General features: G+C 42.3%; 2 protein-coding genes across 5 annotated transcripts; one reads left to right on the top strand and one right to left on the bottom strand.

Annotated features, from left to right (window-relative positions):
- The first annotated feature begins 1,770 nt into the window (after positions 1-1,770).
- TMEM220 (transmembrane protein 220) lies at positions 1,771-17,452 on the top strand. Of its 4 annotated transcripts, XM_005907196.3 has the most exons (6): positions 1,771-1,960; positions 2,648-2,677; positions 6,977-7,037; positions 9,110-9,233; positions 11,081-11,140; positions 17,317-17,452. In XM_005907196.3, exons 1-6 carry the CDS (start codon positions 1,868-1,870, stop codon positions 17,450-17,452), a joined length of 504 nt encoding a protein of 167 aa, XP_005907258.3. In that variant the 5' UTR covers positions 1,771-1,867. The 4 variants fall into 4 exon arrangements, with proteins under 4 accessions (XP_005907258.3, XP_070245604.1, XP_070245605.1 ...); XM_070389503.1 differs by lacking the exon at positions 2,648-2,677; XM_070389504.1 differs by lacking the exon at positions 11,081-11,140.
- On the bottom strand, positions 14,605-27,386 carry ADPRM (ADP-ribose/CDP-alcohol diphosphatase, manganese dependent). The gene is made up of 4 exons (XM_005907197.2): positions 27,301-27,386; positions 24,663-25,280; positions 23,688-23,804; positions 14,605-20,691 (listed from the first exon to the last, which is right to left on the bottom strand). Exons 2-4 carry the CDS (start codon positions 25,261-25,263, stop codon positions 20,396-20,398), a joined length of 1,014 nt encoding a protein of 337 aa, XP_005907259.1. The 5' UTR covers positions 25,264-25,280; positions 27,301-27,386; the 3' UTR covers positions 14,605-20,395.
- Between the last annotated feature and the right edge of the window lie 23 nt (positions 27,387-27,409).

Here is a 27,409-nt window from a genome sequence, read left to right as displayed (position 1 = left end):
TTAGCAAATATTTGGGACACACTTAAAATAAAAAAAATACTATTCCTTGTTGATCTGAAATTCAAATGCAACTAAACATCCTGTAGCTATCTGGCAATCCCCCCTCCAGCGCAGGTCCTAGGACTGCATCTGGGCAATCTGAATCACACACCACCTCAGACCCAGTTGTGTGTTCAGGAGGATGGGCTGTGCCAGCTGGCATACAAGGGTCACCTGCCTGTCTCATGTCAGCCCTCCTAGTACACGTGCCCTGATGTTGGGAGACAGGGTCCCTCCCTAATAACTGGGATGCTGACCCTTCAGGCAGGGGGTAAACCCTGCACCAGCAAAAACAACAGATGTCCACACAATGGCCATGAATGTCCTGGTCAACACTGAGAACAGAAAACTCTGGGTGGTTGTATAGCACACAACGGTTTAGAAGGCATTTGCCCACCACTCCTTCTTGCCTCCCATACCTCTGTTTGGCTGGCAGAGTGGGCACTGTGATCACTTTCTGTATTTCTTTGTAAGACCATCACAACAAAGGGCCACAGACTGGGGCTGTGAAACAGCAAACACCTATCATCTAACTATAATTCTGGAGGCTGGGAGGGCAAGATCAGGGTGTCAGCAGGCTTGTTTTCTCCCGAGGCCTCTCTCCTTGGTCTGCAGACGGCTGTCTTATCGCTATGTCCTCAGTATATGTCTGTGTATATATCTCTTCCTGGATACTGGTCATATTGGATAAGGGTTCACCAACGTGACCTCATTTGACCGTAATTTTCTCTTTAAAGACCCAATCTTCGAACCTTCCTGGAAGTGCGCACAGCAAGCCCCCTTTGTGGCCCCTACACCAAATAAGGGGGCCAGGCAGCCCGTGTTTCTGAACTAAGCATTCTTTGAAAGGAATGAAATAGAGAAAGAAAGAAAGAAAACACCCTAAAAGAGTTTTAGGAGATTTAGCAAAAAGGAGAGGAGCACAGGAGTACACGCTCATGATTTGAAGGGATTAAGACTTTTTAGAACAGCAAAAATGATGAGGCCTATGGATGTGTAAATGAGCCCCACGAAGAACTAATCAGAAAAAAAAAAAAAAGGCCCGTAAAACAAGCAAGGGGAGAACAGTGAATATTTCAAGTGTCTTTAGTTCATAAGAAATTCATGAGCAAAACGTGTGGAGATCTTGTTGGTTTTGGTGGTGGGAAAGAATTGTAAATATGTATAATATGTAAATACCTCTGATAATAAAAGCCCATGAAGATAAACGAAGCTGTCTTCAGAAAAGCTGTGAGCTGTATGAGATGCTAATATCACTGCCGTCACTCTAAGAAATTACCATAATGCTTACAGCGCTTTGAAAGTTTCCGAGCTTTGAAAAGACACGCATAAACACTAACCAGAAGGCGCGCACTCACACGCATACACACACACACCTTTTTTTCTCGTTCCTTCGTTCGTCTCTCCCTCCCTTCTAATGTCCTCTAATTTTTTTTTTTAAATATGAGGAAGACAGCCTTAGTGAAAACTGGTGTTGGAGTTGCACCTCTCTGGGTTCAAGCGCAAATTCCTGCCCCCACGGACCAGCTGTGAAATGCTGGGACAGCCACGCGGGCGCCCTCGGACTCACTCTCCGCGTCTGTGAAATGGGCAGACCCCCGCGCCTCCCCGCCTTTGGGGAGGAGCGAATGGGGACACTCAGGGAGGCCCGCTCGGCGCCTCTCCCGCCCCGGCGCGCGCCGGCCCGTGGCCCCGGACCTTCCGGAGAGCGCGCGGGCGGGGCGGGAGGAGGGGCCAGAGGTGGACCGCCCAGCCCGGTGGACGTGCGCCCCGTTGGGACCGGTTTGTCCCGGCCCGGTCCGGCCCAGCCCGGCCCGTCCGCCCGACCATGGCGCCGGCGGCGGGGCGCGGGGCGCGGGGCCTGTGGCGCGCCTGCAACTGGCTCATGGGCGCCTTCTTCGCGCTGGCGGCCTTTGTGCAGGTCAGCGCCCCGGGCCGGGCGGGGGCGGCGGGAGGGGAGCCCCGGGCTCCAACTCCAGGCGGGTTGCGGTGTAGACCGACCGACCGGCGGGGTCGCAGAAGCCGGCCCGGTACGGGCAGGGCGGGAATTAGGGTTGATGCTTAGGGCACCCCCACCCCATCTGGGCTGAGATACAGCTGCTGTCACATGACCCCGTTTGCTCGCTGGAAGGAGCTGGTTTGGCGCGTGTCTCTTTGCGGGGTACCTTTATAAAAAGGCAGCCCGGGGGCAAGGCTGTGCACAGCTCGGAGAGCAAGCAGAACAAAAACCCTCACAGCTAATTATCCTTTCAAGTAAGATCTGGGGTCCCCTCGCGATAGCTTTCCTCATTTCTTGAGGCTGGAGGGCCGTTTAAACACCCATTCTGGGCTTGGCCCACACTTCGCAGAGCCTCTGTGCACTTCTTTACAAAATAAGTGTGGCTGTGTGTTTAAACCAGGTGCTGGGGTCAGCCAGAAACACCCCCTACACACACACACAGCCAGAAGCACCCGCTACACACATACACACACAACCCCATCAACTAGACTGTCTTACTCCTGTCCTCCTGTTGGGCTTAGCAAATTGCTGATATGAATGAAGACCAGACCAAATACTGGAATAGAACTGTGACAGCCTGGGGCTAATGCTGCTGTTCTGGCATTCCAGGTGAACGATCCGGATGCAGAACTGTGGGTGGTGAGTATGGCCTGCTCTCCCATACCTAAAAGAATCAGGGAACTGCAGGAAATATGCAGTGTGTCTGTTTGCCTTCCTCCCTGCTTCGTGTACTTAAGAGCGTAGAAATCAAAAGTAAGCGCCTTTTCCTAAAATATTAGGAGGAAAAGTGAAAGTGTTTGTTACTCAAGCATATCTGACTCTTTGCCACCCTATAGACTGTAGGCCGCCAGTCTGGAGTGGGTAGCCAGTGCCTTCTCCAGGGGATCTTCCTGACCCAGGGATCGAACCTGGGTCTCTTGCATTGTAGGCAGATTCTTTACCATCTGAGCCACCAGGGAAATGTGAAAACATTAGGAGGAGAAGGATCAAATTGAGAATTCAGAATTTTAGAGAGATACAAGGGCCTTTCAGCTGTATTCCCTTTGAATAAAACAGGCCAACTAAGAACACTTTTCTGAAGACAGAGTAGACCTCTCAAGGTCATGTGAACCAATCCTCATGAATTTCTACCCAGAAACCCCAACAAACGTTGGACCAGAAAATGGCAGGCTTAAGGTTTGTGGTTCTGCTAATTCAGTGAGTTATATTCACAAAAAGTAATTAAAGCCCATAAAACCTACAGTATATACTGAACTGATGCTCTGACTAAACCATTTAGAGGAGGGGGGAATTTGTTCCACACATTTTCTGAAATATCTGGATTTTGTTTCTTTTAATAGAGGCATCTAAGACTATACAATATCACCGATGAGATGATCTTAAGCTTTGGAATAATGTTGACTTTGTACAAGTAGCAACAAGTAAAAGCATTTGGAATGACAGTACATATAATATCACATATAAATATAACCACATTCTGATATTCTTATTGTCCAGATTCTCATGCCCCTGCATCAAACCAAACTGCCTCTTCCTCAGGACTCTGGTCCATGTCCTTAATGCCAAATGTTATTTCTCCTGCAGTTCCAACTATCCAGCTTAATGGTGAATTTCCAAAAGACTCCTAGATCCATCCACCAGTACGTCACACTGACTCCTCTAATACGCACAAGGTCCTCTAATACGCACAAGGTCCTTTTCAGCATCTTTCCTTCCAAAACCCACTTTTCCTCCTGACTCACCATTTCTGTTATCAGCAGAGTCATTCTGAGTCATCCTTGCTCAAAACCTCAGCCATCTCTAATATCTCTGTTTTCTCACCACTGTCTTTGCTGCTGCTAAGTCACGTCAGTTGTGTCAGACCCTTAGCAACCCCACGGACTGCAGCCTACCAGGCTCCTCTGTCCATGGGATTTTCCGGCAAGAGTACCGGAGTGGGGTGCCATTGCCTTCTCCAACCACTGTCTTTGAGTTCCCCTCAAAAAAACAAAACGAAGAACAATCCACCAAAAAGCAGTGTAGGTCTAATTGCTCATCTGTACAGTATCTGTACATTTTACCCTTTACATCATGCTTGGATGATGAAATATAAGCATCAACACCAGACCCCCACAGACATCCTCACTCACCTGCAGTTTAACCCCCCATTACCTCCCATGTGGACCCTTATGGGTCCTTTCTAATTCTTTGAGCTGCCTCTAATCTCTTACATTCCTATAATTCTTCCCACATATTGCTTCCTGATTCAGAAACGTTTGTCACTCCCCAAGACGTCTAAGTTGGCCCTCCACAATATGGCCCTAACCTACCTTCCCAACTGGGTCTTGGAAGCCTAGTCCACCTGTAGTACTTCTGGCACTTGCCCTGAGAATTCCTGTGTCAGACTCTTATTCAGGTGTCCAGGTCTATCTCAAATGCCATCTCACCACAAAATCTCTCCACCTCTTTCCCATAAATCCCAAGCATCCTTCCTCTGAACCTTCACTATAGCAGTAACTCATTCTGCTTTGCATTGGAGTTGGCTCTGTATATGCCAGCTCCCAGGGGTCAGGGGCCAGTTCCCTCTTCTTGCTTGGCAACCTAGCATAGAGCTTTCCTATGGCAGTCCTTCCCAGACTGACTCTTAGAGTGGAAGAATGAACACACAGATGAACTGACACTCGGTTACTGGGTCCTGGGCGCTTGTACTGTACCTGACTGATGTTCATGTTCTCTACCACAAATTGTGCATGGAGTATACTTGTATCAGGATGCATACAGGAGCAAATAACAGAATATCTGACTAGCATCAGGTTATAAACATACAGACCATCTCATGAGAAGAAGTCTAGAGGCAGCTGCTTAATGGTCAACAGTGTCATCAAGGACCTGCACTTGCTTGCTTGTTTCTCTGCCAGTCCTCAATGGGTAGGCGACATATCCTCATGTTTACAAAATGGCTGCTACAGCTCCAGACATCTCATCCCTAGACAAAAGCATCGCAAGTAGGAAGAAACAAGGCAGGAGGTAAAACCAGTTTTCCTCTGTGCTTTTTCTTCCTTTCATCAAATAGCAAATGTTTCCCAAGAAGCTCCCCAGACAGGCTGCTGCCCAGTTAGTACATATTACTACTAATAAGGCTTATGGTCTAGGATCCATCCTGCTGGGTCAGTACCCATGAATATTGAGTGTTAAGGGCTCTGCATATCAGCCTTGCCTCCAGAAGACTTTTCCGTACATTTCATTGCTGGAACATGATGGCCCCTCACTGCTAAAAAGGGTAAGAAAACAAATTGGCTTTTTTAGTTTTTATAGTGGCAGGGAGACGGGGGAGAGCATTGTTAGAAATGACTATTATGGGTCTCAGTGGCTATATGTTCAATTAAACTAAATATAGTAAATAAATATTACAGTACCCTTTAGTTTAAAAAATCCACCAACAAAAAGATAAAAGACCATTATACTTGGATTCTACTGAGTTCATTAATGAGTGTTTATACTATGCATTGTTTTTACTTGTGTACTAAAAACAATTACTTTCAGTCTCTCTGCATGTAAAAAAAGAAAATCCTTAATCTCATTCAAAACAGAGATAAGCATTTAAATAAGGATTAACATGGCACAGCTACCTTGGGAAACGATTACTTAAAGATTTGTCCTGGTCATGTGTTTCCAATACACTGAAATAAGATCTTAGACCCTTTAATCACAGATATCTGTTATACTTAAATGCACATTTAAAAGTCTCCGCCAAACACTTCTTATGGAGAGCACAGTTAAATACTGTATGATGTGTATGTGTTTAATTTCTGTCTGTCTGTCTGTCTCCGTCTCTCCCTCAGTTGCTAAGTCATGTAGGTTTTCACTGGGGGAACTAACTAACCCCTTACTGCTCTAAGTGTGGTCCTTGGAAAAGCAGCAGCAGTGTCCCCTGGGTGCTTATTAGAAAAGCAGAATCTTGGGCCCTACCCCAGACCTCTGGAATCAGATCTGCATTTTAATCAGACCTCCAGATAATTCATATGCACACTAACGTCTGGTCTAACCCTCAGCAGCATGGCTGTCCTTGCAAATGTCGGTACCTGCTGATACTCCAGTCATCACTGGGGACCCTTTGGGAGGGATGAACATGGTCTATAATACAGATACCATCTCTCCCCAGGGTCAAGACAGGTGTGTTTTCACAGTGACAGCAGATCACTTAAAATGTTGAGCCCTGACAACATCCAGATAAACTAATGGTTTCTAACTAGCCATCACGATTGATGTGGCTCATAGCTACATTCTGGGGAGGCCCCCATGCTTCTTATAAACCTCCCACCTCTGCTTGTCCTCTGCCCACAACATACAAGCAATAGGTTTTTCTTGAATCTGCCTGCTTGCTGTGAATGAGGCCTCTTCAGGGCCAGTCTTCGCAACTCCAAACCAAGTTATCAGTTTCAGAAATGAAGAACCTGATCTTATTGGGCACATGTGATCCATACGCTGTTAGTAAACTTTCTGTGGTCTCACTTGCAGATGGAGTATGGGGCTGGATGGCCCATGGGTCTAGACTCAGCAGGGCCACGTAGCTAATTATGGCTGCTCAAGTCCTGCTTTTCATAGAGCAATTTTTGAAAAGTAGGGGAAGGCCATTTAGGCGTGGGTGTCGCTTGGGAGAGATTAGGAGGTCACTGTGTCTTGAGATCAAAGCTCTGCTCACTGCTAGAGCTTGAGAATGAAAAAGTCTTTCCTGGAAGAGCCTACGGTCTAGGAAGAAGGCAGGTAGAATGACACCCTGACACGGTAAGTGCTGTAAAAGCCGAGGTTACCACTTCCTTGGCTGTTACTAAAAGCTGGAGGTAAATCGTGGCACGTGGGACCACCACCGGTGTCATCTTTCTCTGCTCCCTAAACGTCTCGGAACATCTCCTGTATCGGGCATCCTTCTTACCCCTATAATTTCCTTTCTGCTCACAGGTTATGTATACGATTCCTGCCACTCTGACCCTGCTTGTTGGACTTAACCCTCTTGTCACAGGTATGAACCTTGAATTCTCAATGGTGATACGGAACATCAGATTTCCTTTTAATAATGAGAGTCTGTCTGCCCAACTCCCAGTAAAAAACTGGAGCCCTCCATGTCTTTCTTCTTCCTTCTGATCCTAAGAGGAGGCGAATTCCAGTCTAGATCATCCCCTTCCATCTTCAGGAAAACTTGATGCGGACGTGCCATACTAAGACAGGCTTTATGCACTTGGATCCCAGCATCTCTGATGCTGATGTGGAACAGCCCGAGAGAGATGGGCTTCAGTCACTGCACTTATTTCTTAAGCCACTAAGCTAATGGAAAATCAGCAACAATCAAACTGCTAACTTTGTTTCCATGCTCAGTGGGGATCAATGTCTATTATTTATCTACTCTATACGAATCCTTCTCCCAGTACCACTCTGGTTCATCACTTTCTGATTTTCAATTCATTCAAAATGAATGAACTGCTATGTATCTGAATTGCTACTATTATATAGAAACTGTCTATAATGTCTGTAACACATCTCTGGATTTCTCATTAGTACATATTGCCCTTTCTAGTCTCCCTGTGTACCTTCACAGTGAAAGTGAAAATGAAGTCGCTCAGTTGTGTCCAACTCTTTGTGACCCCATGGAATGTAGCCTGCCAGGCTCCTCCATCCATGGGATTTTCTAGGCAAGAATACTGGAGTGGGTTGCCATTTCCTTCTCCAGGGGATCTTCCCGACCCAGGGATCGAACCTGGGTCTTCTGCATTGCAGGTAGATTCTTTACCATCTGAGCTACCAGGGAATCCATCACAGTAACTCCAGCAATTTCCTGCACACTTTTATATATGTTTCCTCCATCTAGACTGTAGGCCCTTTAAAAGCAGGATCATGTCTAACTCATGTACCCAACGCTTGTTGAGTCAATGAATGGCTGTATAACACAGAGGCTTTATCGTGTATTTGTCTCATAACTTTCTCCTTGGACTCCTTACACATATATATCCCAGGTGAGAATACATATAAAACATTCACTTAAAATAGCTGGCTTGTATGGGCCACAGGTCACCAACCTCAGTCAGGGGCAAAACATAGCTGCTTCACCTTTTACGGCCCTAAAAATTCATTAAACCTAAATTGGACAGTTTTATTCTATAAAAGTGTCTTATAGCAGAAAAAATTTTTTCACTGTTTACTAATATTTTCTTATTAGTGGAGAATATCAGTCCTGCAGGTTATTCTTCACTTTCTTTAAATCAGCTTCTACTAATGGGGCTGGAAATTTCTCAGGGCCTTAGAATAAAGACGAATGATTCCCGCCTGGGTGGGGAAAACTCCCGTGGCCCAGATGTACAGGCTCCTTGTACAGCCCTCTAGAACTCTGTTTACATCTTTAAGGTGTATCCATTAGGGCTCTGTTAGTTGCAAGCAAGGAAAAAATACTCAACTCAAATGGCCTATAAGCTGAAGCGAGATGTACTGGGATCCTTTACTGAAAACACTGAGGCAGTGCTGGCTTCAGGCGCCGGTGGCGGCTCAGAACTTACACTTCTCTGCAGTCTTAGTTGCACATCAGCTGCACTTCAGCCCAGGGCTCCACGTGGTGGCCCTGCCGCTCAAAGGTCACAGCTTCACCATGCTAGGTCCAACAGAATCTAGAATCCACTTCCCTGATCGCTCCGCAAAAGCTCAGGATGGAGCTGGTGCTCCTGATTGGTTATCTGTTCATCCTGAGACAAATCACTGTCACCAAAGGGATGGAATACATTGCCCTTGTTAGTGTCCAGTCGTCTGGGACACTGGAACATGTGTGAGAGTGTGGGAAGGGTGGTTCCCCAGAGAAAAGACAGGTCGTCAGCATCCGAATGGGAGACTATGGACAACCAAAATAATAAATGTCCACTTAACTTTATAAGTATTGTTTTCACTTCTGTTTTAACCTTTTGATTTGAGGACAAATCAAAACAACAGCCAAAAAACCCCCAGCCTTTTCTGTATGCTTTCCCTGAAGGCAGATGAAAAGCCAATACAAAGAAATCTTGTTTCTCTGGGGCGTGGTTCCATGATTAACAGCACCAGGATATCTGTTTTTAGGTAACTTTATTTGGAAGAGTGTGTCTGCAATACACATATTCCTTTGTGTCCTGTGGGCTATCAGCTTGGCATACAACCTCTTGCTTCATAAGAAACAGAACCTCTTGCATGAAGAGGAAGGCAGGTGAGTGAGTGGTGGTTTTCACAGTTTGGGGTGGATGGGGAAGAACTGGGAAATTTGTGTCTTCACAACACCTTATCTTGGTGATTTAACTCCCCCAATACTTTGAGGAGGGCTTCCCTGGTGGCTCAGAGGTTAAAGCGTCTGCCTGCAATGCGGGAGACCTGGGTTCGATCCCTGGGTCGGGAAGATCCCCTGGAGAAGGAAATGGCAACCCACTCCAGTAGTCTTGCCTGGAGAATCCCATGGACGGAGGAGCCTGGTGGTCTACAGTCCATGGGGTCGCAAAGAGTTGGACACAACTGAGCGACTTAACTTTACACTTCGAGGGGCAGGGAAGATATCTCCTTTACAAGCTAAAGAAACTGAGGCAGTGACGGAGCTGGAGCCGGGATTTAAACCCAGCACTGCCTACCACACTCTGTGACAGTTGCTACACATCACCTTATATTACCATCAGGCAGTTGGACCTTGGCCCCCTTGTGATGCCATAATGTTCAGTCCAATCTAATGAGGTGAAAACTCCGTCAGCATCCGGGTTCAGTCCTGGTACAAGCCACCTCTTACACGGTTAACTGGCCTCCTCAGAGGGGGACCTCTGCCAGCCTTGCCCTTGTACATCTCCTGTCCTCTGCACCCTCTGTCACCATCACTGGCTCTTGTTTTGTCACCTCTTCCACTGCTTCCCCCCCTCCCCACCGGCTTTTATCATCTTTTCCTCTGCTTCCCCCCACCCTTGATTCCCTGGCCTCACAAAGAGCCCCCATTCCTTTCCTTTCTGTCCCACTGCTAACATCTGCCAACACCAAGATTGAGAGTCCTGTAGGTTAAGTCCCACTGGTTTTGTGCTGCTGTTACAGGCCCTAATCTTTGGAAACTAGATCAGGTTGGGGATGGGAATGCAGACCAGATGGTTTGAATCAATCCCCATCTACTTGAAGCCAACAAGATTCAGTGAAATCAGAGGGGTTTCCAAGTGGTACTTGGCCAAATACAATTATTTTCTACTCTGTGTGGAAGATACGACCTTTAAACAAATATTTCTAGAGGCATATGCTGCTGCTGCTAAGTCACTTCAGTCGTGTCCGACTCTGCGACCTCATAGACGGCAGTCCATCAGGCTCCACCATCCACAGGATTTTCCAGGCAAGAGTACTGGAGTGGGTTGCCATTTCCTTCTCCAATGCAAGAAAGTGAAAAGTGAAAGTGAAGTCACTCAGTTGTGTCCGACTCTTCGCGACCCCATGGACTGCAGCCTACCAGGCTCCTCCGTCCATGGGATTTTCCAGGCAAGAGTACTGGAGTGGGGTGCCATTGCCTTTTCTGCTAGAGGCATATACCCACCCCCAAATCATTAGACTGACTCATTCGACAAATCATCCCTGTCCTCTAAGACATGACCTGATCTCCTACAGTGTGTACTTGAACTACTGATTTGAGCTCAACCTGCCTAACACTGACCCCTCTAAGACAATATGAAGAGAGTGCCTGGTCAAATCTGGGATTATCTTCTTGACTGTAGTTGTTTCTCTGTTCATCTATAAATTGGGAAACAATCATAAAGTTCATATCTGCCTCATAAGATGAAATTTATTTTCATATAGGGTTCTTTAAAGGGTCTGACAAAAGTAATTTATGAGTCATGGCCAGACTTGAAAGTATTTTGTAGATGCTTGTATCTTGGAGCAAGTCATCAGACAATCAGCAGAATCAAGTGTCATTGTAGATGCTCTGTATCTTGGAGGAAGTCATCAGACAATCAGCAGAATCAAGTGTCAGGGAGAAAATGGAATGATATGCATCTCACTTACAGCCTCTTCAAAAAAAATGAAATCTCTGCTATTTTGTAGGGAGCTGTTTGGTCTCGTGATCATCACAGCATGGCTGGGCCTGTGCCACAGCTCTTCAAAGTAAGTTTTCGACCCATCAGTTAAAATCAGATGTGCTCAAGTAGGTGAATGAGAATGTTGACACAAATGTAAACAGGAATCTTTTGAGAGAAATCTTCCCTTTCTGTAGGGGAAGCTAACAATAGTTGGCTCAGTGTTTCATGATCACTTATACTTTTGTGAATACCACAACACACAGTTTTCTGTGTCATCGCAGGGAGCTGCCAGTCTAAGAGGGTGTCCTTCAGGGAGAAAGTGATCTCAAAAGGAAGCTCGGAGATAGAGGAAAAGAGAGTAGCAAATAAAATATAAAACTGGAGGTATATATACGTGAATATTAACTTTGTAAAACAGTAATAGAAAAAGAAAAATGCATGACAACTGAGCATGTAAGTTGGAAGGGAAAAAAATGGAGCTAAAGCAGTCTGGGGTCCTTGAATTATCTGGGAAGGGTAAAAGTACTAACTTATATCAGACTTTGATAAGTCAAGGATTCATGTGGTAATAATCTAAGAGAAAACCTTAGATGATTAGAAAAATAATTAAGAAAAATAATATTTAAAAAATCTTAGAAAAATAAGAGGTAACCACTAAGAGAAAAGGAGTATAGAAGGCAGGAAAGGAGAAGAGAAAAACACAGAACAGATGGGGAAACAGGAAGCAGATGTTAAGATAGAGAATTACATTCAAATATATGATAAATTACATTAAATGTAAATATTCCAATAAAGATTCAAAGATTTTCAAAATGGATAAAAAGGTTAAAAACCCAACCAAACACTGCTTACAAAAGAGAACTCTTAAGTACACAGAATCAGAAAGATTGAAAGTCAACAGGTGGAAAAATCACAGTATACAAACACCAACCACATGAAAGCCTGTATAGACATTTTAATTTTAAAAAGTAGACTTTAAAATCAGCATTAGAGTAGAGGACTGTTTTTGGTAATGAAAACATTTTTGTTTTTTTATTTTGAAATATCTAAACATATTCAAAAGCAGAGAGACTAATATAATGAATCAGATGTACTCATCACCCATTTTCAACATTTATTATATATCCAATCTTGTATCATCTATCACTATCCTGATTATTTTGAAATAAATCTCAAACATCATATTGTTTTATGTTTTATGTATTTCAGTATGTATCTCTAAAAGGTAAGCACTTAAAAAATAACCACTCTACCACCATCACACACACAAAAATAAAACAGTAATTATTCAGTATTGAGTTGTGCAGCCAATGTTTACATTTCCACAACTGTATAAATGCTTGTTCCTCTGTGCTCCATATTTCCTATAAACTGGTGGTGAGATCACAGGCTTAGGCACAGGCTGGTCATCGTTGTTGTCTTCTTCTTTTCTTCTTATCATCATCGTCACCATCACCACCACCATCACCACCACCACCAAGCAAGACCACTTCATGGGTGGTGGTATGTACTTCCATCACAATGTACATCACACCTAGATGTTTCTCTGTAACATTATTATAACATTTTGATGACCATTGCCTAAACCCACTAATTCATTTGAGTTGCAGAATGCTGATACTCTAATTATATCATTTCTTTTCCTGGAAAACTTCTCAAACTTCTACTTATCAATTATTTGACTACTCAGATACAAATCGTAAGAGGAAAAGGAGTTGATTCTCTTAATTTCCCATTTTTCAGAATAATGAGTTTTTCTTGCCAGGCATCTTCCAAAAGTGACCAGTGAGTTTTGTTTATTTAACAGTACCATTATGAAGTCATAGATCTCAACATACTTGATGTTTTTTCAATCCACGGCAGTTGCTTAAACTGTTCCATCTTTGATCAGTGGCACTTATTTACGTTGGCTCCAGAATTTTAACATGATCCTAGTAAACTTTTAGTTTTTTGGGTCTTAGTAAATTTTGATTGCTTCCTTGCTTTCTGACAAAATGTTCCACGCTAAGATGTACATTTTATGCCACAGACCTGGAATCAACCATTTTCCCCAAAAGCCTTCATTACTTTTGGTAGCTAATAGTATTTAGAAGTCACATTCTGGGTATAAATGGTGCTCACTGCTACTGGGTTGAGTTCATTCTTTTTAGTGGTTAGAAGTAGGAAATTCACATGTATGTACATATGTATGTGTGTATACACACACATGTGTGTATTGTGTCATAAATGTATATGCATACATGAGTATATAAAATACATATAAAGTATCTATATGTATATATATTTTTACATAGATACCTCAACATAACTCATCTGACTTATCTGACAATACACAATCAGAATAACAATATAATTATGGAAAATAGGCACTTTGTGTTGTTGTTCTTAGGGAATATCTCTTTAAGGGATGCACATTCAAATTACGTGGAATAGTTACTCTGTATGCTAATCTCACCAAGTGAATACATAGTTTATTTCATTTTACTTTAAATTTCTAGGGATACTTTATTTAAAATATAGTTTTATAATTATGTAAAATATCTATATGGTTCTACATACAGATCTACAAAACAGAGGACATTCAAAGGGCTCTAACTTCTCTATCCCTGAAACCTAACTCCCCCCTTTCCTCTACAGGTAAACCTTTTTTCTACTTTGTGGTTTATCCTTCCATGCTTTCTTAATGGAGCAAATACATGCATTCACTGTTAGATAAAGTGGAAGCACATTATACACAATTGTATTCTTCATTTTACCCTTACACATCCTGGAGATCATTCTGTGGTATATGAAGACTTTCCTTATGTTGATATGTCCACAGTATATGCATCCAGCCCTCTACTGTTCAGACTGTATCCAATCGCTTGCTAGTAAAAACGGTACCAACAGAGTGTATTGTGAAATTTTTGAAGTCTTACTAATTGGTTAGTTGAGAAACGGGTAGTAGCTTTCACTTGCCTTTTTCTTACGGTGAGCATAAGGTGAGCGTACTTTCGTGTGATGAAGAGCCATCTGCATTTCTTTTTCTATACACCTTAGTTCATCTCTGAGAGATGTAGGTTTAACCAGTTTCTAAGGCAGTTGGTCTTCTGTACTTTTAGAAGCTCTTTAGGGCTATTAACCCTCTGTCTGTGATATAAGATGAACATTCTTTTTTGCTTTTATTGTCCTTTTACTCTACTCATGCAAAGTATGCTTTGCCATGAAAAAAACTTTAATGTATCCAAATTGATCAATCCATTCCCTTACTGCTTCTGGATCTGGAGTCACAGGTAGGAAAACTTTCCCTCCTCTCAGGTTTTAAGTAACTTACTTAAGTTTTCTCCTAATACATGTATGGTTTCATTTTTACATTTAAATCTTTGACCTGTTTAGAATTTATCCTAGTATAATGGCAAAAAGAATGGATGCAATATTATCTTTTTCCCCTTTGGCTCTCTGGTGATCTCAACACCACTTATTAATAAAAGGCATATATAATTAACATAGCCTCAAAATAGATAAAATAAATACTGACAAGCCAAAAAAGAAAAACTGAAAAATTAACAATCATTTTGGGAGACTTTAATATACTTTTTCCAGTTACTAACAGAACAAGAAGATTTTAAAAATCAATAAAGATATAGAAGACTATCTACACAATAAAAAAATTGACCTAATGGACATGTATAGAACACTAGCACCAAGAAGGACAGAATTCACATTCTTTTCAAGTAAACATTGAATATTTACAAAAAGACTTCATGTTGAGCATGAAATAAGTCCCAACAAATTTCAAAGAACTGTAATATGGAGCATGTTCTCTGACCACAGTACAATTAAGCTAGAAATCATTAACAAAAATAATAATTATATAACCACTGTATGTTTGGAAATCAGGAAATACACTTCCAAAGAACATCTGGAAAAAATCACAATGAAAATTAGAAAATATTTTGAACTAAATGATAAAGAGAACACTACATATTAAAATTTGTGGGATGGTGGCTAAAAAGCATGCTTATGGGGTCATTTATAGCCTTAAATACATATATTAGAAAAAAAAAAAAAAAAAAGGCTGAAAAATCAATGAGTTAAGCTTCCAAGAAGTTAAGAATTTTCCAAAGAAGTAAGGAAAATAACAGCAAAATAAGCCCAAAGAAATAATGAAAAAATAAACACAAAAGCAGAAACCAATGAAATAAAAAAAAAATCAACATTTCATTCTCTGAAATGATTAATAATATTGATAAACCCTGGCAAGACTAAAAAGGTAAAAATAATTAGAGCAAGGAAAGGAAGGCACAAAACACCAATAATCAGGACTGAAAAAGAAAGTTATTACCCATGCAACAGACACTGCAAAAATCATAAGAGGAGATTATTAACAACTTTTTCCCAATAAATATGAAAATGTAGATGAAATGCACAAATTCACTGAAATACAATTTGTCAGAACTGACAAAGTAAGAAATACTCAGAATGGTCTCATCACTGTTAAACAAATTGAGTAGGTAACTTTTCCTAAAAGAAAACTCTAAATGGCCTAACTGCAGAATTCTACCTAATATTTAAAGAAGAAATAATACAAACTTAAACAAACTTCTTTCAGAGAACAGAAAAAGAAGGAATATTTTCCAGTCTATTTGTTGAGGGCAGAATAATCTGGATACCAAAACTTGACAAGAATGTTACTCCTACCACCCAAAAAAAGGAAAGAAAAAAAGAAATTATACAGCAGTCTCATTCATGACCACAGACAGAAAAACCCTAAACAAATTAGCAAATCAAGTCCTGCAATTCATGACACAACCACCAAGTTGGTTTTTTCCTAGGAATAGTTAGTTTAACATTTGAAAACCAAGCAATGTTTTTCATCAGATTAATGGAAAGAAAAAAATATCTATGCAAAAAGAACATTTGATAAAATCCAATAACCACTTATAATAAAAACTCATAGAAACAGACTTACCCTGATAAAGGGTGGTTGTTGTTTAGTCGCTAAGTCGTGTCTGACACTTTATGAATCCACGGACTGTAGTCTACCAGGCTCCCCTGTCCATGGAACTTCCCAGGCAAGAATATTGGAGTGGGTTGCCATTTCCTTCTCCAGGGGATCTTCTGGACCCAGGGATCAAACTCGTGTCTCCTGCATTGCAGGGAGATTGTTTAACACTGAGCTCCCTGATAAAGGGTAGCTATACCAAAGATCAACCCTTAATGGTGAGCCGCTGAATACTTCCTCTGAGATCAGGAGTGAGAAGTGGCCACTGCTGCCACTTCTCACCACTGTTCTAGCTCTTGTCCTTGCCAGTACAATAAGGCAAGAAAAAGAAAGAAAAGGCCCAAGGATTGGAAGGGAAAAATTAAATTTTCCTTATTCACAGATAACATTAATTACATATGTAGAAAATTTTTTAAAAATCTAAAAGTTTCTTCAAATAGGTGACTTTGGCATGATTGCTGGATACTATGTCAATTTACTAAAATCTTATTTTTAATCAGCAATAACAGAAAATGATAAAAATAAAAAGTTACCATTTATAATATCAAAATATCAGCACCCCAGGACTAAATATAGCAGAGATATGCAAAATCCCTACCAAGCAAAACTATAAAAACTATAAAACATTATGGGAGAAATTAAAGATCTCAATATTAAAGAACACCTAAGTGATTCTTTGTGAGTATACGATAAATCCATACTGGCAAAAGGATAAATGAATGAAACAAGAGTCTAGAACAGTTCCATGTACATATAGAACCTTGATTTAGGACAATGGTAGCACTCTGGGGTAATCTTTACAATAAATAGTGATGGACCAATTGAGTATCAATACAGAAAAAAGAGAAACAACCCCTACAACTTTCATAAAAATCGATTCTAGGTGGATTATAGATCTAATGTAAAAATCAAAACGATGAAACTTTTAGAAAAGATAATTTAGTATCTTCAAAATCTTGAGGAGAAAAAGTTTTCCTCAACAGGACACTAAAATCATTAGGTGAGGATCCATTTTAACACTGCTTAATCAATGATCTCAGTTCCTCACAAGACATTAAGTGAGCAGGAAAAGCTATATAGAATACACATTAAAAAAAAAAAAAAAAGGATTTGCAGTAGGAACATATAAAGAACTACAAGAATTATATTCCAATTTAAAAAATTAAAAACTGTATAAAAATGCAGTGATGTATTAAATTCAGTCTTCATATTTGTTACCAAACCAAATCATTATTTTTATTGGATTTTTGTTTCTAATCATTTTTGTGTGTCTGTAGGGCTCCAGGTGGTGGAAGAATTCAGCTGGCCATTGCTACCACAGTTGCTTTTCTCCCGTTTATCTCCTGGGTCTACATATATATAAACAAGGAGATGCGCTCCTCCTGGCCAGATCATTGCAAGACGGTGATTTAAACGAAGAATCCTGTTCTTAAAATGAGAGTTCTTGATTTTTTATAAACATGGTTGTAACAAGCTGACTTCCTAGGAATTTATTTCAGTTACTACTAGAGATGAATTTTTTTTTTTTTTTATCCTAAGAACCAACACAGGACTGGATGGGACTAGTAAGAGAAGGATCTGACATTCTGTTTTATCATACTGTAGTAGGAAAGTTAAGAAAGATGAATTCCAACTCTGCTTCATCACTATCCATGTGACTTGGACAAATATATAAATCTACTTTAATTCTTTGTAATTAAAGAATTCCAAAGATAATTGAAATTATCTTTTGGATAATTCTTTATCTGTAAATACCAGCCTGCCTACTTATTTATATAATTGTGAAGATTAAAGTAGATAAAATGAGAGCATTCCAAACATAAAGTCCTCTGCACAGGGTAACAGAGGGAAGCAGGGTTTGGATGATAGATAGGAGTTTAGGAGAGAGCTATGCCCTTGAACTAACATCGTTAGACTGGACTGGTACCATGAATTAAATGAGGTGCCATGAATTAAATGAGGACTTTGTGTGAACAAAGTGAACAAGTATGTCTTGGAAAAAAAGGAAAGTTAGTTAGAATAAAGGAATTTGGGGCCAAAAAGAAGCAGATAGGGAATATTAATTACCATGTAATTGAAAAGTCAGACCAAAATCTATACACATATCCTTAACAAATGTCAGAAGTAGCTCTGGAGAGATCACTTCAGAGCTGCACCATCTGGCGACCACAAGCCACATGGTGTATTGAGCACCTGAAATGTACTTACTGAAAAAGTTTTAATTTTTTGTTTTAATTTACAAACATCAATTATGAGGAAACTGATACATGTATTTGGAACACTTGGTTTAAGCTTGTTTGGAACAACTGAATTATGTGAATCCACTTCTTCAACTTTAAATTTTGTACCTAAATACAGACCCAAGTTTTTCCAATGAAAAGTTATTGTCCAAATGGATGGATTATAAGCATAAAACACACACTACATTTGAAACTTAGTATAAAAAGAATGTAAAATATTTTTATATTGATTACATGTTGAAATAACATGAGATGTATTGGAATACACAATTATATTATGAAAATTACTTTTATGTTTCTGTGTACTTCTTAAAATGTGCCTGCTGAAATATTTCAGATTACCAAGGTGGCTCACATGTTGTTTCTGTGGGTCAGCGCTGTTTTAAAGCACCCGGATACAACCCTTTTAGTTGATGGCATCAAATTCCGTAGTTTGATGGTATGCAGGCATCAAACTCCATAGTAAAGACAGTTTCCTGAGATTTAGGAAATATTTGACCCAAACAGTATTAGCACCAACTGTATGTCAGGAGAGTGAAGAGTCTGGTAGTTTGTCCCCTTATATAAAGGATTTCAGCGTTCTAGCGTACACTTATGGTGCATATTTATGGTTTTGTATATATAACTATTAGTTAAGAAATGAAGAAACAGACTTATTTTCAAATTCCAAATTCCTACCCAGCCTCCAAGCCGTGCTTGACACTGTGCAGAGAGCACATTATCGCCAAGTCTGTAAAGTGAATAGAGGGCCTCAGACGTAACCGGATCCCAATTCTTATGAATGTTACACCACAGTATGCACTTCCCAGGTGTGATTAAGGATCTTGAGATGGGGACTGTCGGGGTGAGCGCTCAATGCCCTCACTGTTCCAAGAGGGAGGCAAGGGGAGGCCTGACCACACAGACAGAAGAGGAGAAAGGCACGTTGACAATAAAGCAGCAAGAGGCTGGAGAAAGCCGTGAGGCTGTCTCTGCAGAGGGCGGGGCCGTGAGCCAAGGACAGCAAGCCACGCAGTTCTGGAAACTGGAAATGGCCAGGAAGCAGTCTCCCCCAGAGTCCCTGGCCCTGACGACATGGTGCTCTCAGCCCAGTGAAGATGTTTTCAGACTTACGACCTCTGGAACTGTCAGAGAACACACACACAGCTTATGCCACCGAGTTTGGGGAAGTTTGTCACAGCAGCCAGTGGAAACGCATATGCTGTACCCCACAGTGCCTTGGTACTCAGCAGGCACACTACGCTGACTAGCACTGGCTTTTGTCGTCCCCTTCCTTAGGCCCTGAAGCACACTTTCTGTACACTCGAACAGTCCTCATCTGCCACTGAGTAAATGTTTTTGCAAACAAGCCTCAGAATATATGACAACTCAGTTAAAAACACCCCACTTGTCTATGAAGGGAGTCAGGGGTAAATTCATTTACCTACTACAGTCTCACACAGCACCGGCTGGGGGCCCAGACAGGCAGGATGGCAGGCACAGTCACACTGGCGCTCGGTCCTGCTCTGGCTGAAATCACAGGAGGTGTGCAAGGAAACCACGCATCTACCTGTGTGAACGGAGGTGCCATTTGTTCACCTGTGAGGCAACTGGTGATCTTTTTGGCTTACAAAATAGCATAAACCCATAAAAGTACAAATATGATGGGTTCTATAAGCAAAAAGTGTCCACAGCTCATTCACACAGCTGGGTAAACGGAAAAAGTTTACCTGGACTTATTTTACTTTTTTATTGTGAATTTTAAGTTACATGGCTAACACAGTGAATGAATACATTCTCCTCGTAAAAAGTAAAAAACATCTCAGGTAAGGCTAAATAGTGTCTGTTTTGAGGATTATATCCACCTTCCCACCTCAGTCTCCTCCCTGCTTTACTCAGGCTACTTTCATTCATCTTCTTTCCAATTTTCAGCATGGGATATATTACCCAAAAATAACGCTTCAGAGTATCTTACGAGCTAACACACATTGAAGCCATTTATGGCTATCTGTTATGCAAATAGAATCCTAAATAACGAGACTGAGTCTTGGGGAATGGGGGGCAAACAAAACCACAAAGCCAAGTCAGTCTCTGTCTATAAAAGTAAACAAAATCAGACCAAAAATGGAAGGAAGGCTTATTCCTTCCTGTAATTCATAATTCTGTGTGGAACTCTGCCCCTCCCTTCCAACATCATTTTGTCAGGATAGACGTGAACGGTGCCAAAGGCCTGGCTGTCCGGAGCTGTTTCGATAACCCCTTCTATGTTGACGTGGTGCACACCGTAAGGGTCCTCAGAGTAGCCGCCATCGTGAGTGTGGCCGGCGAAGAAGCACACCACGCACTTGTGAGACCAAATGACCGCCAGGGCGTCTCTGTAATTCCAGGCCAGGCACACACTGTCAGAGGCCTCGGGGTAAATGGGAAGATGGCCTGTTTAAGAGAAGAAGAGTTATGAACCAATCAAGAAATACCTCTTTCACAAAAAACAGGCTAACAACGAGTACTCAGGAAAAAGAAAATGTGTACTGCTACTCATCCTGGACTGAGAACAGAGAGAATCAACATCCGCAAAAAACTAGATACTCTACAGCCACGTCTCTGGAGCATAAAGAAGGGGGAGACGGTTCATACCCAAGGGGACAGCAGCTGCTGTACAGGCAGAAATCCGAGATCTACGGCCTAGGGTCTCAAAATGTACTAACACCAGGGGAGACGGAGGGCGACCTGGGCAGGGCGGTCAGCAAAGGCAGCCACCGGTCAGGCAGATGCCATGCTGGAATCCAGTCTTGCCAACTTTCCTACATGTATATGAGTGTCACACACACAGAACGAGCTGCTCAGAAGTAACAGAACAGTCTAGGGAGGCGCCCATGGATTATATGTCATTTGTATACTCGATGTTTTATAAAGAACTGACTTGTGCCACTTTAAACACTTCCAGGTCAAGATGGTCACAGCCATTGTACACGAGAAAACTAAGTTAGAGCAGGGAACATTCACACTAGCTTCCCCAGGAGACAGAGGCAGAACTTCAGATTCTCGATGCCAAGACAGGTGTGAGGCCACATCACATGGCAGGTGCGGTTTCATGCCCAAGGATGGGCACTATAGCTCACTGGTCTTTACTTCTTCCCAGTAAATCACTTTCTTTTTTTCTCTGCTACCATTTATTTTTATTCTGAATATTTTTATTCTGCTTAAAAACTATTAGTTTATTTAAAAAAAAAAAAAAGGGAGGTGGTAACAGAGGGTTGGCACACAGACAGAGACACACACACACCCCATCACCGCCACCACTCTCGAGCTGTGATAAGGGCTGAGAGTCCAAGGAGGCCACGTGACTTTCTAGACCCACTGTTATGCTGGACACATCTATCAAGTCCCAGTGGTGTCTGACACAGTCACTTGTTCCCTTCTCCTTGAAATACTTGGCTCCAGAACACCGCCATGCCCCTACTCTTCTCCTAACCTTGACTGCTCCTGATACTCACCCTCCTTTACTGCAGTCTCACTTCTCTGGGTCCTACCCGGGCTGCCCGAATGCTTGCTCCTCGGGATACACTACACTATCTACCCCTAATAGCATAGTGACCTCTTAGTAATTTACGATTTTAAACATCAGGTCTATTCAACTTCCACATTTAGATATCCAACCCAAACTTCGACTCCAAGTTTCTGACAAGTATGTCCACAATGCTTACTCAGTCTCTCTCCTGATGTCTAAGAGGCATCTGACGCTTGAAAAATATTTTCAAACATGAACTCCTGAATTCTTCATCCGAAACCCCTCCTACTGCCGTGGTTCCATATCTCAACTAATAGCAATTCCGTCCTTCCAACTGAATGGCCAAAACTTGAGTAGGCCAAATACCACTGAGTAGCCAAAATGAAAGTGAAGAAACAAAATAAAATGTCTATTAGCCATTTTAAACTTTGCTAAAGAAAACCCAAGGCACTCAGTTATTACAGGTTTGTTTACCTGGCCTCTGAGCTGAGAGCGAAATGGAAGAAACCTATCAGAAGCTAATGCAGACATGTGCACGGAGAGAAGCGCAAAGAAATGGGAACACAGAGGGAGAGATGACAAAGGGGCTCGACTCAGGAGCCGCGCGCCGTGAGCTACGTGGTTCAATCTCTTTGGGTTCAAAGACATCAGAGTATTAAGTACAGGTACATTTTGTACACTCAGTACAGGTAAAATTAACAGGTACACTTTGGCAGCAAAAACTAAGAAGCAGAGACAAGAAGTATCCCATTCTGGAGACCACTTATTACAGAACCAAACAGTGTAACATCAGGGCTATCACCCCTGAGGGCACCTTATTTAATTTTCCAAGCCTTGAATGACATTTGATATTTTAGAAACACTTTATTCTGAATAAAATTTAAGAATAAAACACCATCTCGTGCACCATCTTATCACATCAGTGAAAGACAGAGAAGTAAAAACTGATTTACAGAAATATAATTTATTTTTTGGCTGCCCCACGTGGCGTGCAGGATTTTGGTTCCCCAGCCAGTGGTCATAGAATCCAGGCCTCAGTAGTGAAAAGCGCGAAGTCCTAACCACTGGACAACCTGGGAATTCCTTGGATATAATTTTATATTACCAACTATCTGAAAAGCTTGTCACTTTCAAAAGGACTTCATGTTCACAGTTTCATTTGATACAACATAAGAAAACTGCAGTGTGTACACTGAACATTTGTCCAGTCACATGGATCACAGAAACAACAGCCAGAAGGGCATGCCATCCCCATGCCCCTCAGTCCAATCTTCAGGCAATGTCAATTTTAAACAGGAGAACTAATCTCAGCCCCCACACCACGTACACCAGACATACCGCAACCCAAATTCAGTTCATGTGTGTGCGTGAGAATGTGCATAAGCACCCGCACACATCTACATCTGAGTGTACTTTAAGCACCTCCAGATTCCTATGATCTCTGGTGGCAGTATGCCGCAAAAAATAACCCTAAGTGAAAACAACACACTTATTTCCTTGCAACCACATGGAGGATTCACAGTCCTGCCAGGCGGTCCTCTCACACTTGTCTCCTGGGACCCCAGCTTTGCTCTCAGTGGGCAGCAGAGGCCACTGCACCCACCAGCAGGACCCCTGAGGCTGAGACGTGGGCCGGGGCCGGACTGGAATTTTTCACTTACACACATTGCTACACAAATTGATCCTATTTGGGGAAATTCTACTTTGAAACCTAAAAGGCCAAATCACAATCTCTAATATATGTTTTTCTCCTTTTTATTTTACAATTCTTAAACATTAATTTTATATTCAGATTGTTTCTCAACAAAGTTTTAAACTAAGCTTTTATTTTATAAAAAAGAGACATCTCAATATTGTTAGTATGCTTTAACTAAACCCATTCTCTAAAATGCCAGAGTAACAGAATCATGTAAATACTTACTCACAATCACCACCTTTTCTTGGTTTCTGTCCGAGAATGTAAGAACTGCATTCAGCCAGTTCAGCTGTTCTGGGCTAAATCCACCATTAAACTGGACAAACTGGGGCTCACGAAGTCCTGAAACGAATCCAGTCATTTACACCCGTCAAACGTCAACACTACTCTCACTCGGGCATCCAAACTTAGCTACCAGGGGGGAGACTCGTGCTTTTTTCTTCAGGAATACTCGGCAGCAGTTGACTTAAAATAGGGAACTAAAAGAATTTAGAGCAATGTAAATCACGCTGTGTCTTACTCCTGATCTCAATACTCCTCTGCTTACTTCCCTTACTCCTCGTTACACTGAATACAAAATAGACTGTTTTCACGTCCACTGAGTCACTATAAAGTCACTTTCACCCCCAGACCCTTGTGCGTGCTTCACTAACAAGGTCTTACTCTGCTTTGCATCTCTGTGTTTGTTTTTGTCTTGAACACTATGCTCCACCCACTCTTCCAAAGGATGATGACTCCTTCTCACTCAGGTTTCAGCTGAAATGCTTTTCTCCTTAGAGAAGCTATTTCTGGCCAACTAACTACAATGGTACCTCTAGTCCTTTTCTGTAATATTATACTATATTTTCTTGGTGGCGTTTATCACTTCTCTTTCGTTTATTATCTGTCCTGCACACTTTCTTCTCTTGCTTCCTCCACTCGGTCCACAAAAAAGCAGTGCTGTCAGTACTGCCTATAACTCTGAATAGGTGCCCTAGTGAAAGTGCCCGGCCAGAATATTAGGCCCTCAGACATCTGCTACATAAATGAATCTTGAACCAACTGCCACCACTCCGTGTGCCTTGAGGCGAGTGAGAAATCCTGACCCTGAACAACAGGACAGTATACTTTTACCTTATCATCCATCTTCCTGCTGAATAAAAGGTAGCTGAAGAATTTAAAGACAATGTATAAGATTCTCAGCTCAAAGGAATAATTCACCTTGAGGACTATTCAGTTCCGTATTTGGGTTGTGCTCCCTCAGTATCTTCAGACACTGCTGGTATTTTGGAGAAGACTGATCCACGCCCAAGACACTCATGTCATAAGCATCGAGTAAAATGAAGCGGAATTTAGGGAATGGTACAAAATGATACGCGTAATAATCCTCCGAGGGCACAGTCTCAGGATGGTGGGCAATCTGGTCTTCCAGAAACTTTGTGTTAAGTTTGGAGTTTGTTAAATAGTCTCTGCTGAAATTATAGAATTCGTGGTTTCCCCACGTGTGATGAACAGGGACTCTCAGCATTTGGAATGTGTTCATGACGCGCTCCAGTGACTTTTCTGATGCTTTGTACTGCGCATTGTATCCGTCGATGATGTCTCCAAGCTGAAGCACACAACGGGGCGGGCTGCGTTCTTGATTCCAGTGTTCGATAGCACCCTGTAAGTGAAGAAGACTGTGTCTGTAGTACCTCCTTCTGTTTCCCTGGAAATTATAGCCATCTTCCAAATCAGCATATTGAATATCTGCTATCACTCCAAAGGAGAAGAGACGTTCTGAGCTCTCACTGAGGAGTTCAGGTTCGGGCTTATAATCCATAACCTCCAAATAGCTTTCTAAATAAAGAAAATGAAAAAGGTAACTATGTTATAAATGTCTTAATTTCCTACTGGACTAAAGAAAATGGTTAGATGAATGTTAAACTTAATAGTCAATCCACTAGGTAGCCAGGTAGAGAAAAGTGCATGGGCTTTAAAGTCTGATGGTTTAAGTCCAAATTATCAAGTCCTCAACCTGTAAAATAGATAATCTCTATTCTGCAGAAGAGCAGCAATTAACAAAAGAGTATTAACATATTAATGAACAGGCATTCTAGTTCCTGTGAAGTCAAATTCAAGTCTGTAATTTTTAATAAATATACACTAATTTTAAACATACACACGTGCCCTTCTTCCCCAGACACCAAATAATTCTATCAAAAGCTCAGGACACCTACTTTCAGTCAGGAACTGTTTTAAAGTTACTATTTTATTTAACATTGTAAATTTAATATGAAGAAGTTGTATAAAAATACTTCAGTAAACAAACACAGGAACAAGTTTTAGAAGAATCACTCTGGCAAGTAAGAGTTAACAGATCAGCTGAAAAAACATTGAATTCAATTTTAATGTATCTGACAGCTGTCTGATCAGTTAACCTACAACTGAACAAAGAGGTGAACAACTTTTATATGCTCACTGCCTGAATGAGCAAGGAACTTTTGTGTCTTTTTGTTGATTTGAGGAATAACTTCTCCCTGGGGAAACAGAGACATGGGGCGGTGGGGTGGGGGGGGGACCTTAACCACAGGCAAGTTCAAGACAGAAAAATTTGTTCAATTAAAAACGATCTGACGTGCTAAGTAAATATTTACTTCCAGCAGATATTCTAGAGAATTCCAGCATAATTCAGGAATCAAGAAACATGGGTAATAGCAGACCACCAACTTCCTGGTTAGCGAGCAGAGGAGCACCCTAGCTAAAGATGCCAGTTCATAGAAAATATCATGTCCCAGGGTCACCATCGCCAGATGCTTCTGCTCAGAAGAAACCTTGGGGGAAAAAAAATCCCCCGCAGGAGTGGGATCCAAAGTTAAGGAAGTTAGAAGACTGGTTTCTCCTGTTTTTTGTTTTTTGTTTTTTTCCTTTTCCCCTATATTTTGCAAATCCGCCTCAGAGATGGAGAAGGGTAAGATTAAGACAGCAGATGTTGAAGCAAAGGCAAGACAGAATGAACGCGAGTTAAATTTTCGCAAGGAATTAAAAATAAACCTTTGAGTGCTCTCCCCCTCATTAGTGTCAGTCGCTCAGTCATGTCTGATTCTGTGTGACCCCATGGACTGTAGCCCACCAGGCTCCTCTGTCCACGGGATTCTCCAGGCAAGAGTACTGGAGATGTCCACAGGATCTTCCCGACACAGGGATCCAACCCCAGTCTCCTGCATAGCTGGCAGATTCTTTACCGTCTCAGCTACCAAGGAAGACACCCCTCGTTAGCAGAGAGCTTAAATAAACGTAGGCTTGTATCAATTACAGAGCCCAGGAGGACCAAATCCAGGGCTGGGATATAGCACTGAACAAACGCTACTCCGTACAGTGCCGTTATTTGTAGTTCGGTCCCGTATAACTTGGGAATATAAGTTCCAGGGAGTTCGGTCATACTTGACTAGTCCTTGTCACCCTGCACTACCCAAATATCCTAATCAATTTTTTTTTCTTTTTCAAGTCAAACAGTATTTCAAGTGCAATGGGTGCAAAGCGGTCAATGACCGGCCTCCTGGCTGGGCTGGCCGAGGGAGCCCAACAGGGTGGGGACGGGGGCTGCCCGGTCCCGCCCGTCTCCCGGCGCCGTTTTCTCTTTTCCAAGGCGGGGGGCGCCGGGGGAGGAGCAGCTGCTGCGGGCGCCGAAGCCTGGGGTCCCTGAGCTGTACTCAGGCCTCTCGGCCCAGGACCCGCCGCGGAGCCCAGCCCCGGAGGCTGCCCCCTCCTCAGGCACTTGCCCCATCCCGCGAGCCCGGCCGTCTACCCGGTCGGACCGGCCCGCGAAACCCCCGCCCAGCCCGGTCCGCCCCGCCTCCGGCCGCGAGGAACCACCTACCGCGCGCCAGCTCCTCGGCGAAACGCTCCCTGGCTACCGGATGGGCTACCGCGTCACCATCGAGCGCAGCGGAAAGAGCGGCCCTCCCTCACTTCCGGAGGAGGCGGAA

The sequence above is a fragment of the Bos mutus genome, chromosome 19 (assembly GCF_027580195.1).
Source record: "Bos mutus isolate GX-2022 chromosome 19, NWIPB_WYAK_1.1, whole genome shotgun sequence".
NCBI lineage: Eukaryota > Metazoa > Chordata > Mammalia > Artiodactyla > Bovidae > Bos > Bos mutus.
Note: the sequence above shows the minus strand (reverse complement) of the source record. Positions and strands in the feature narration are given on the sequence as shown.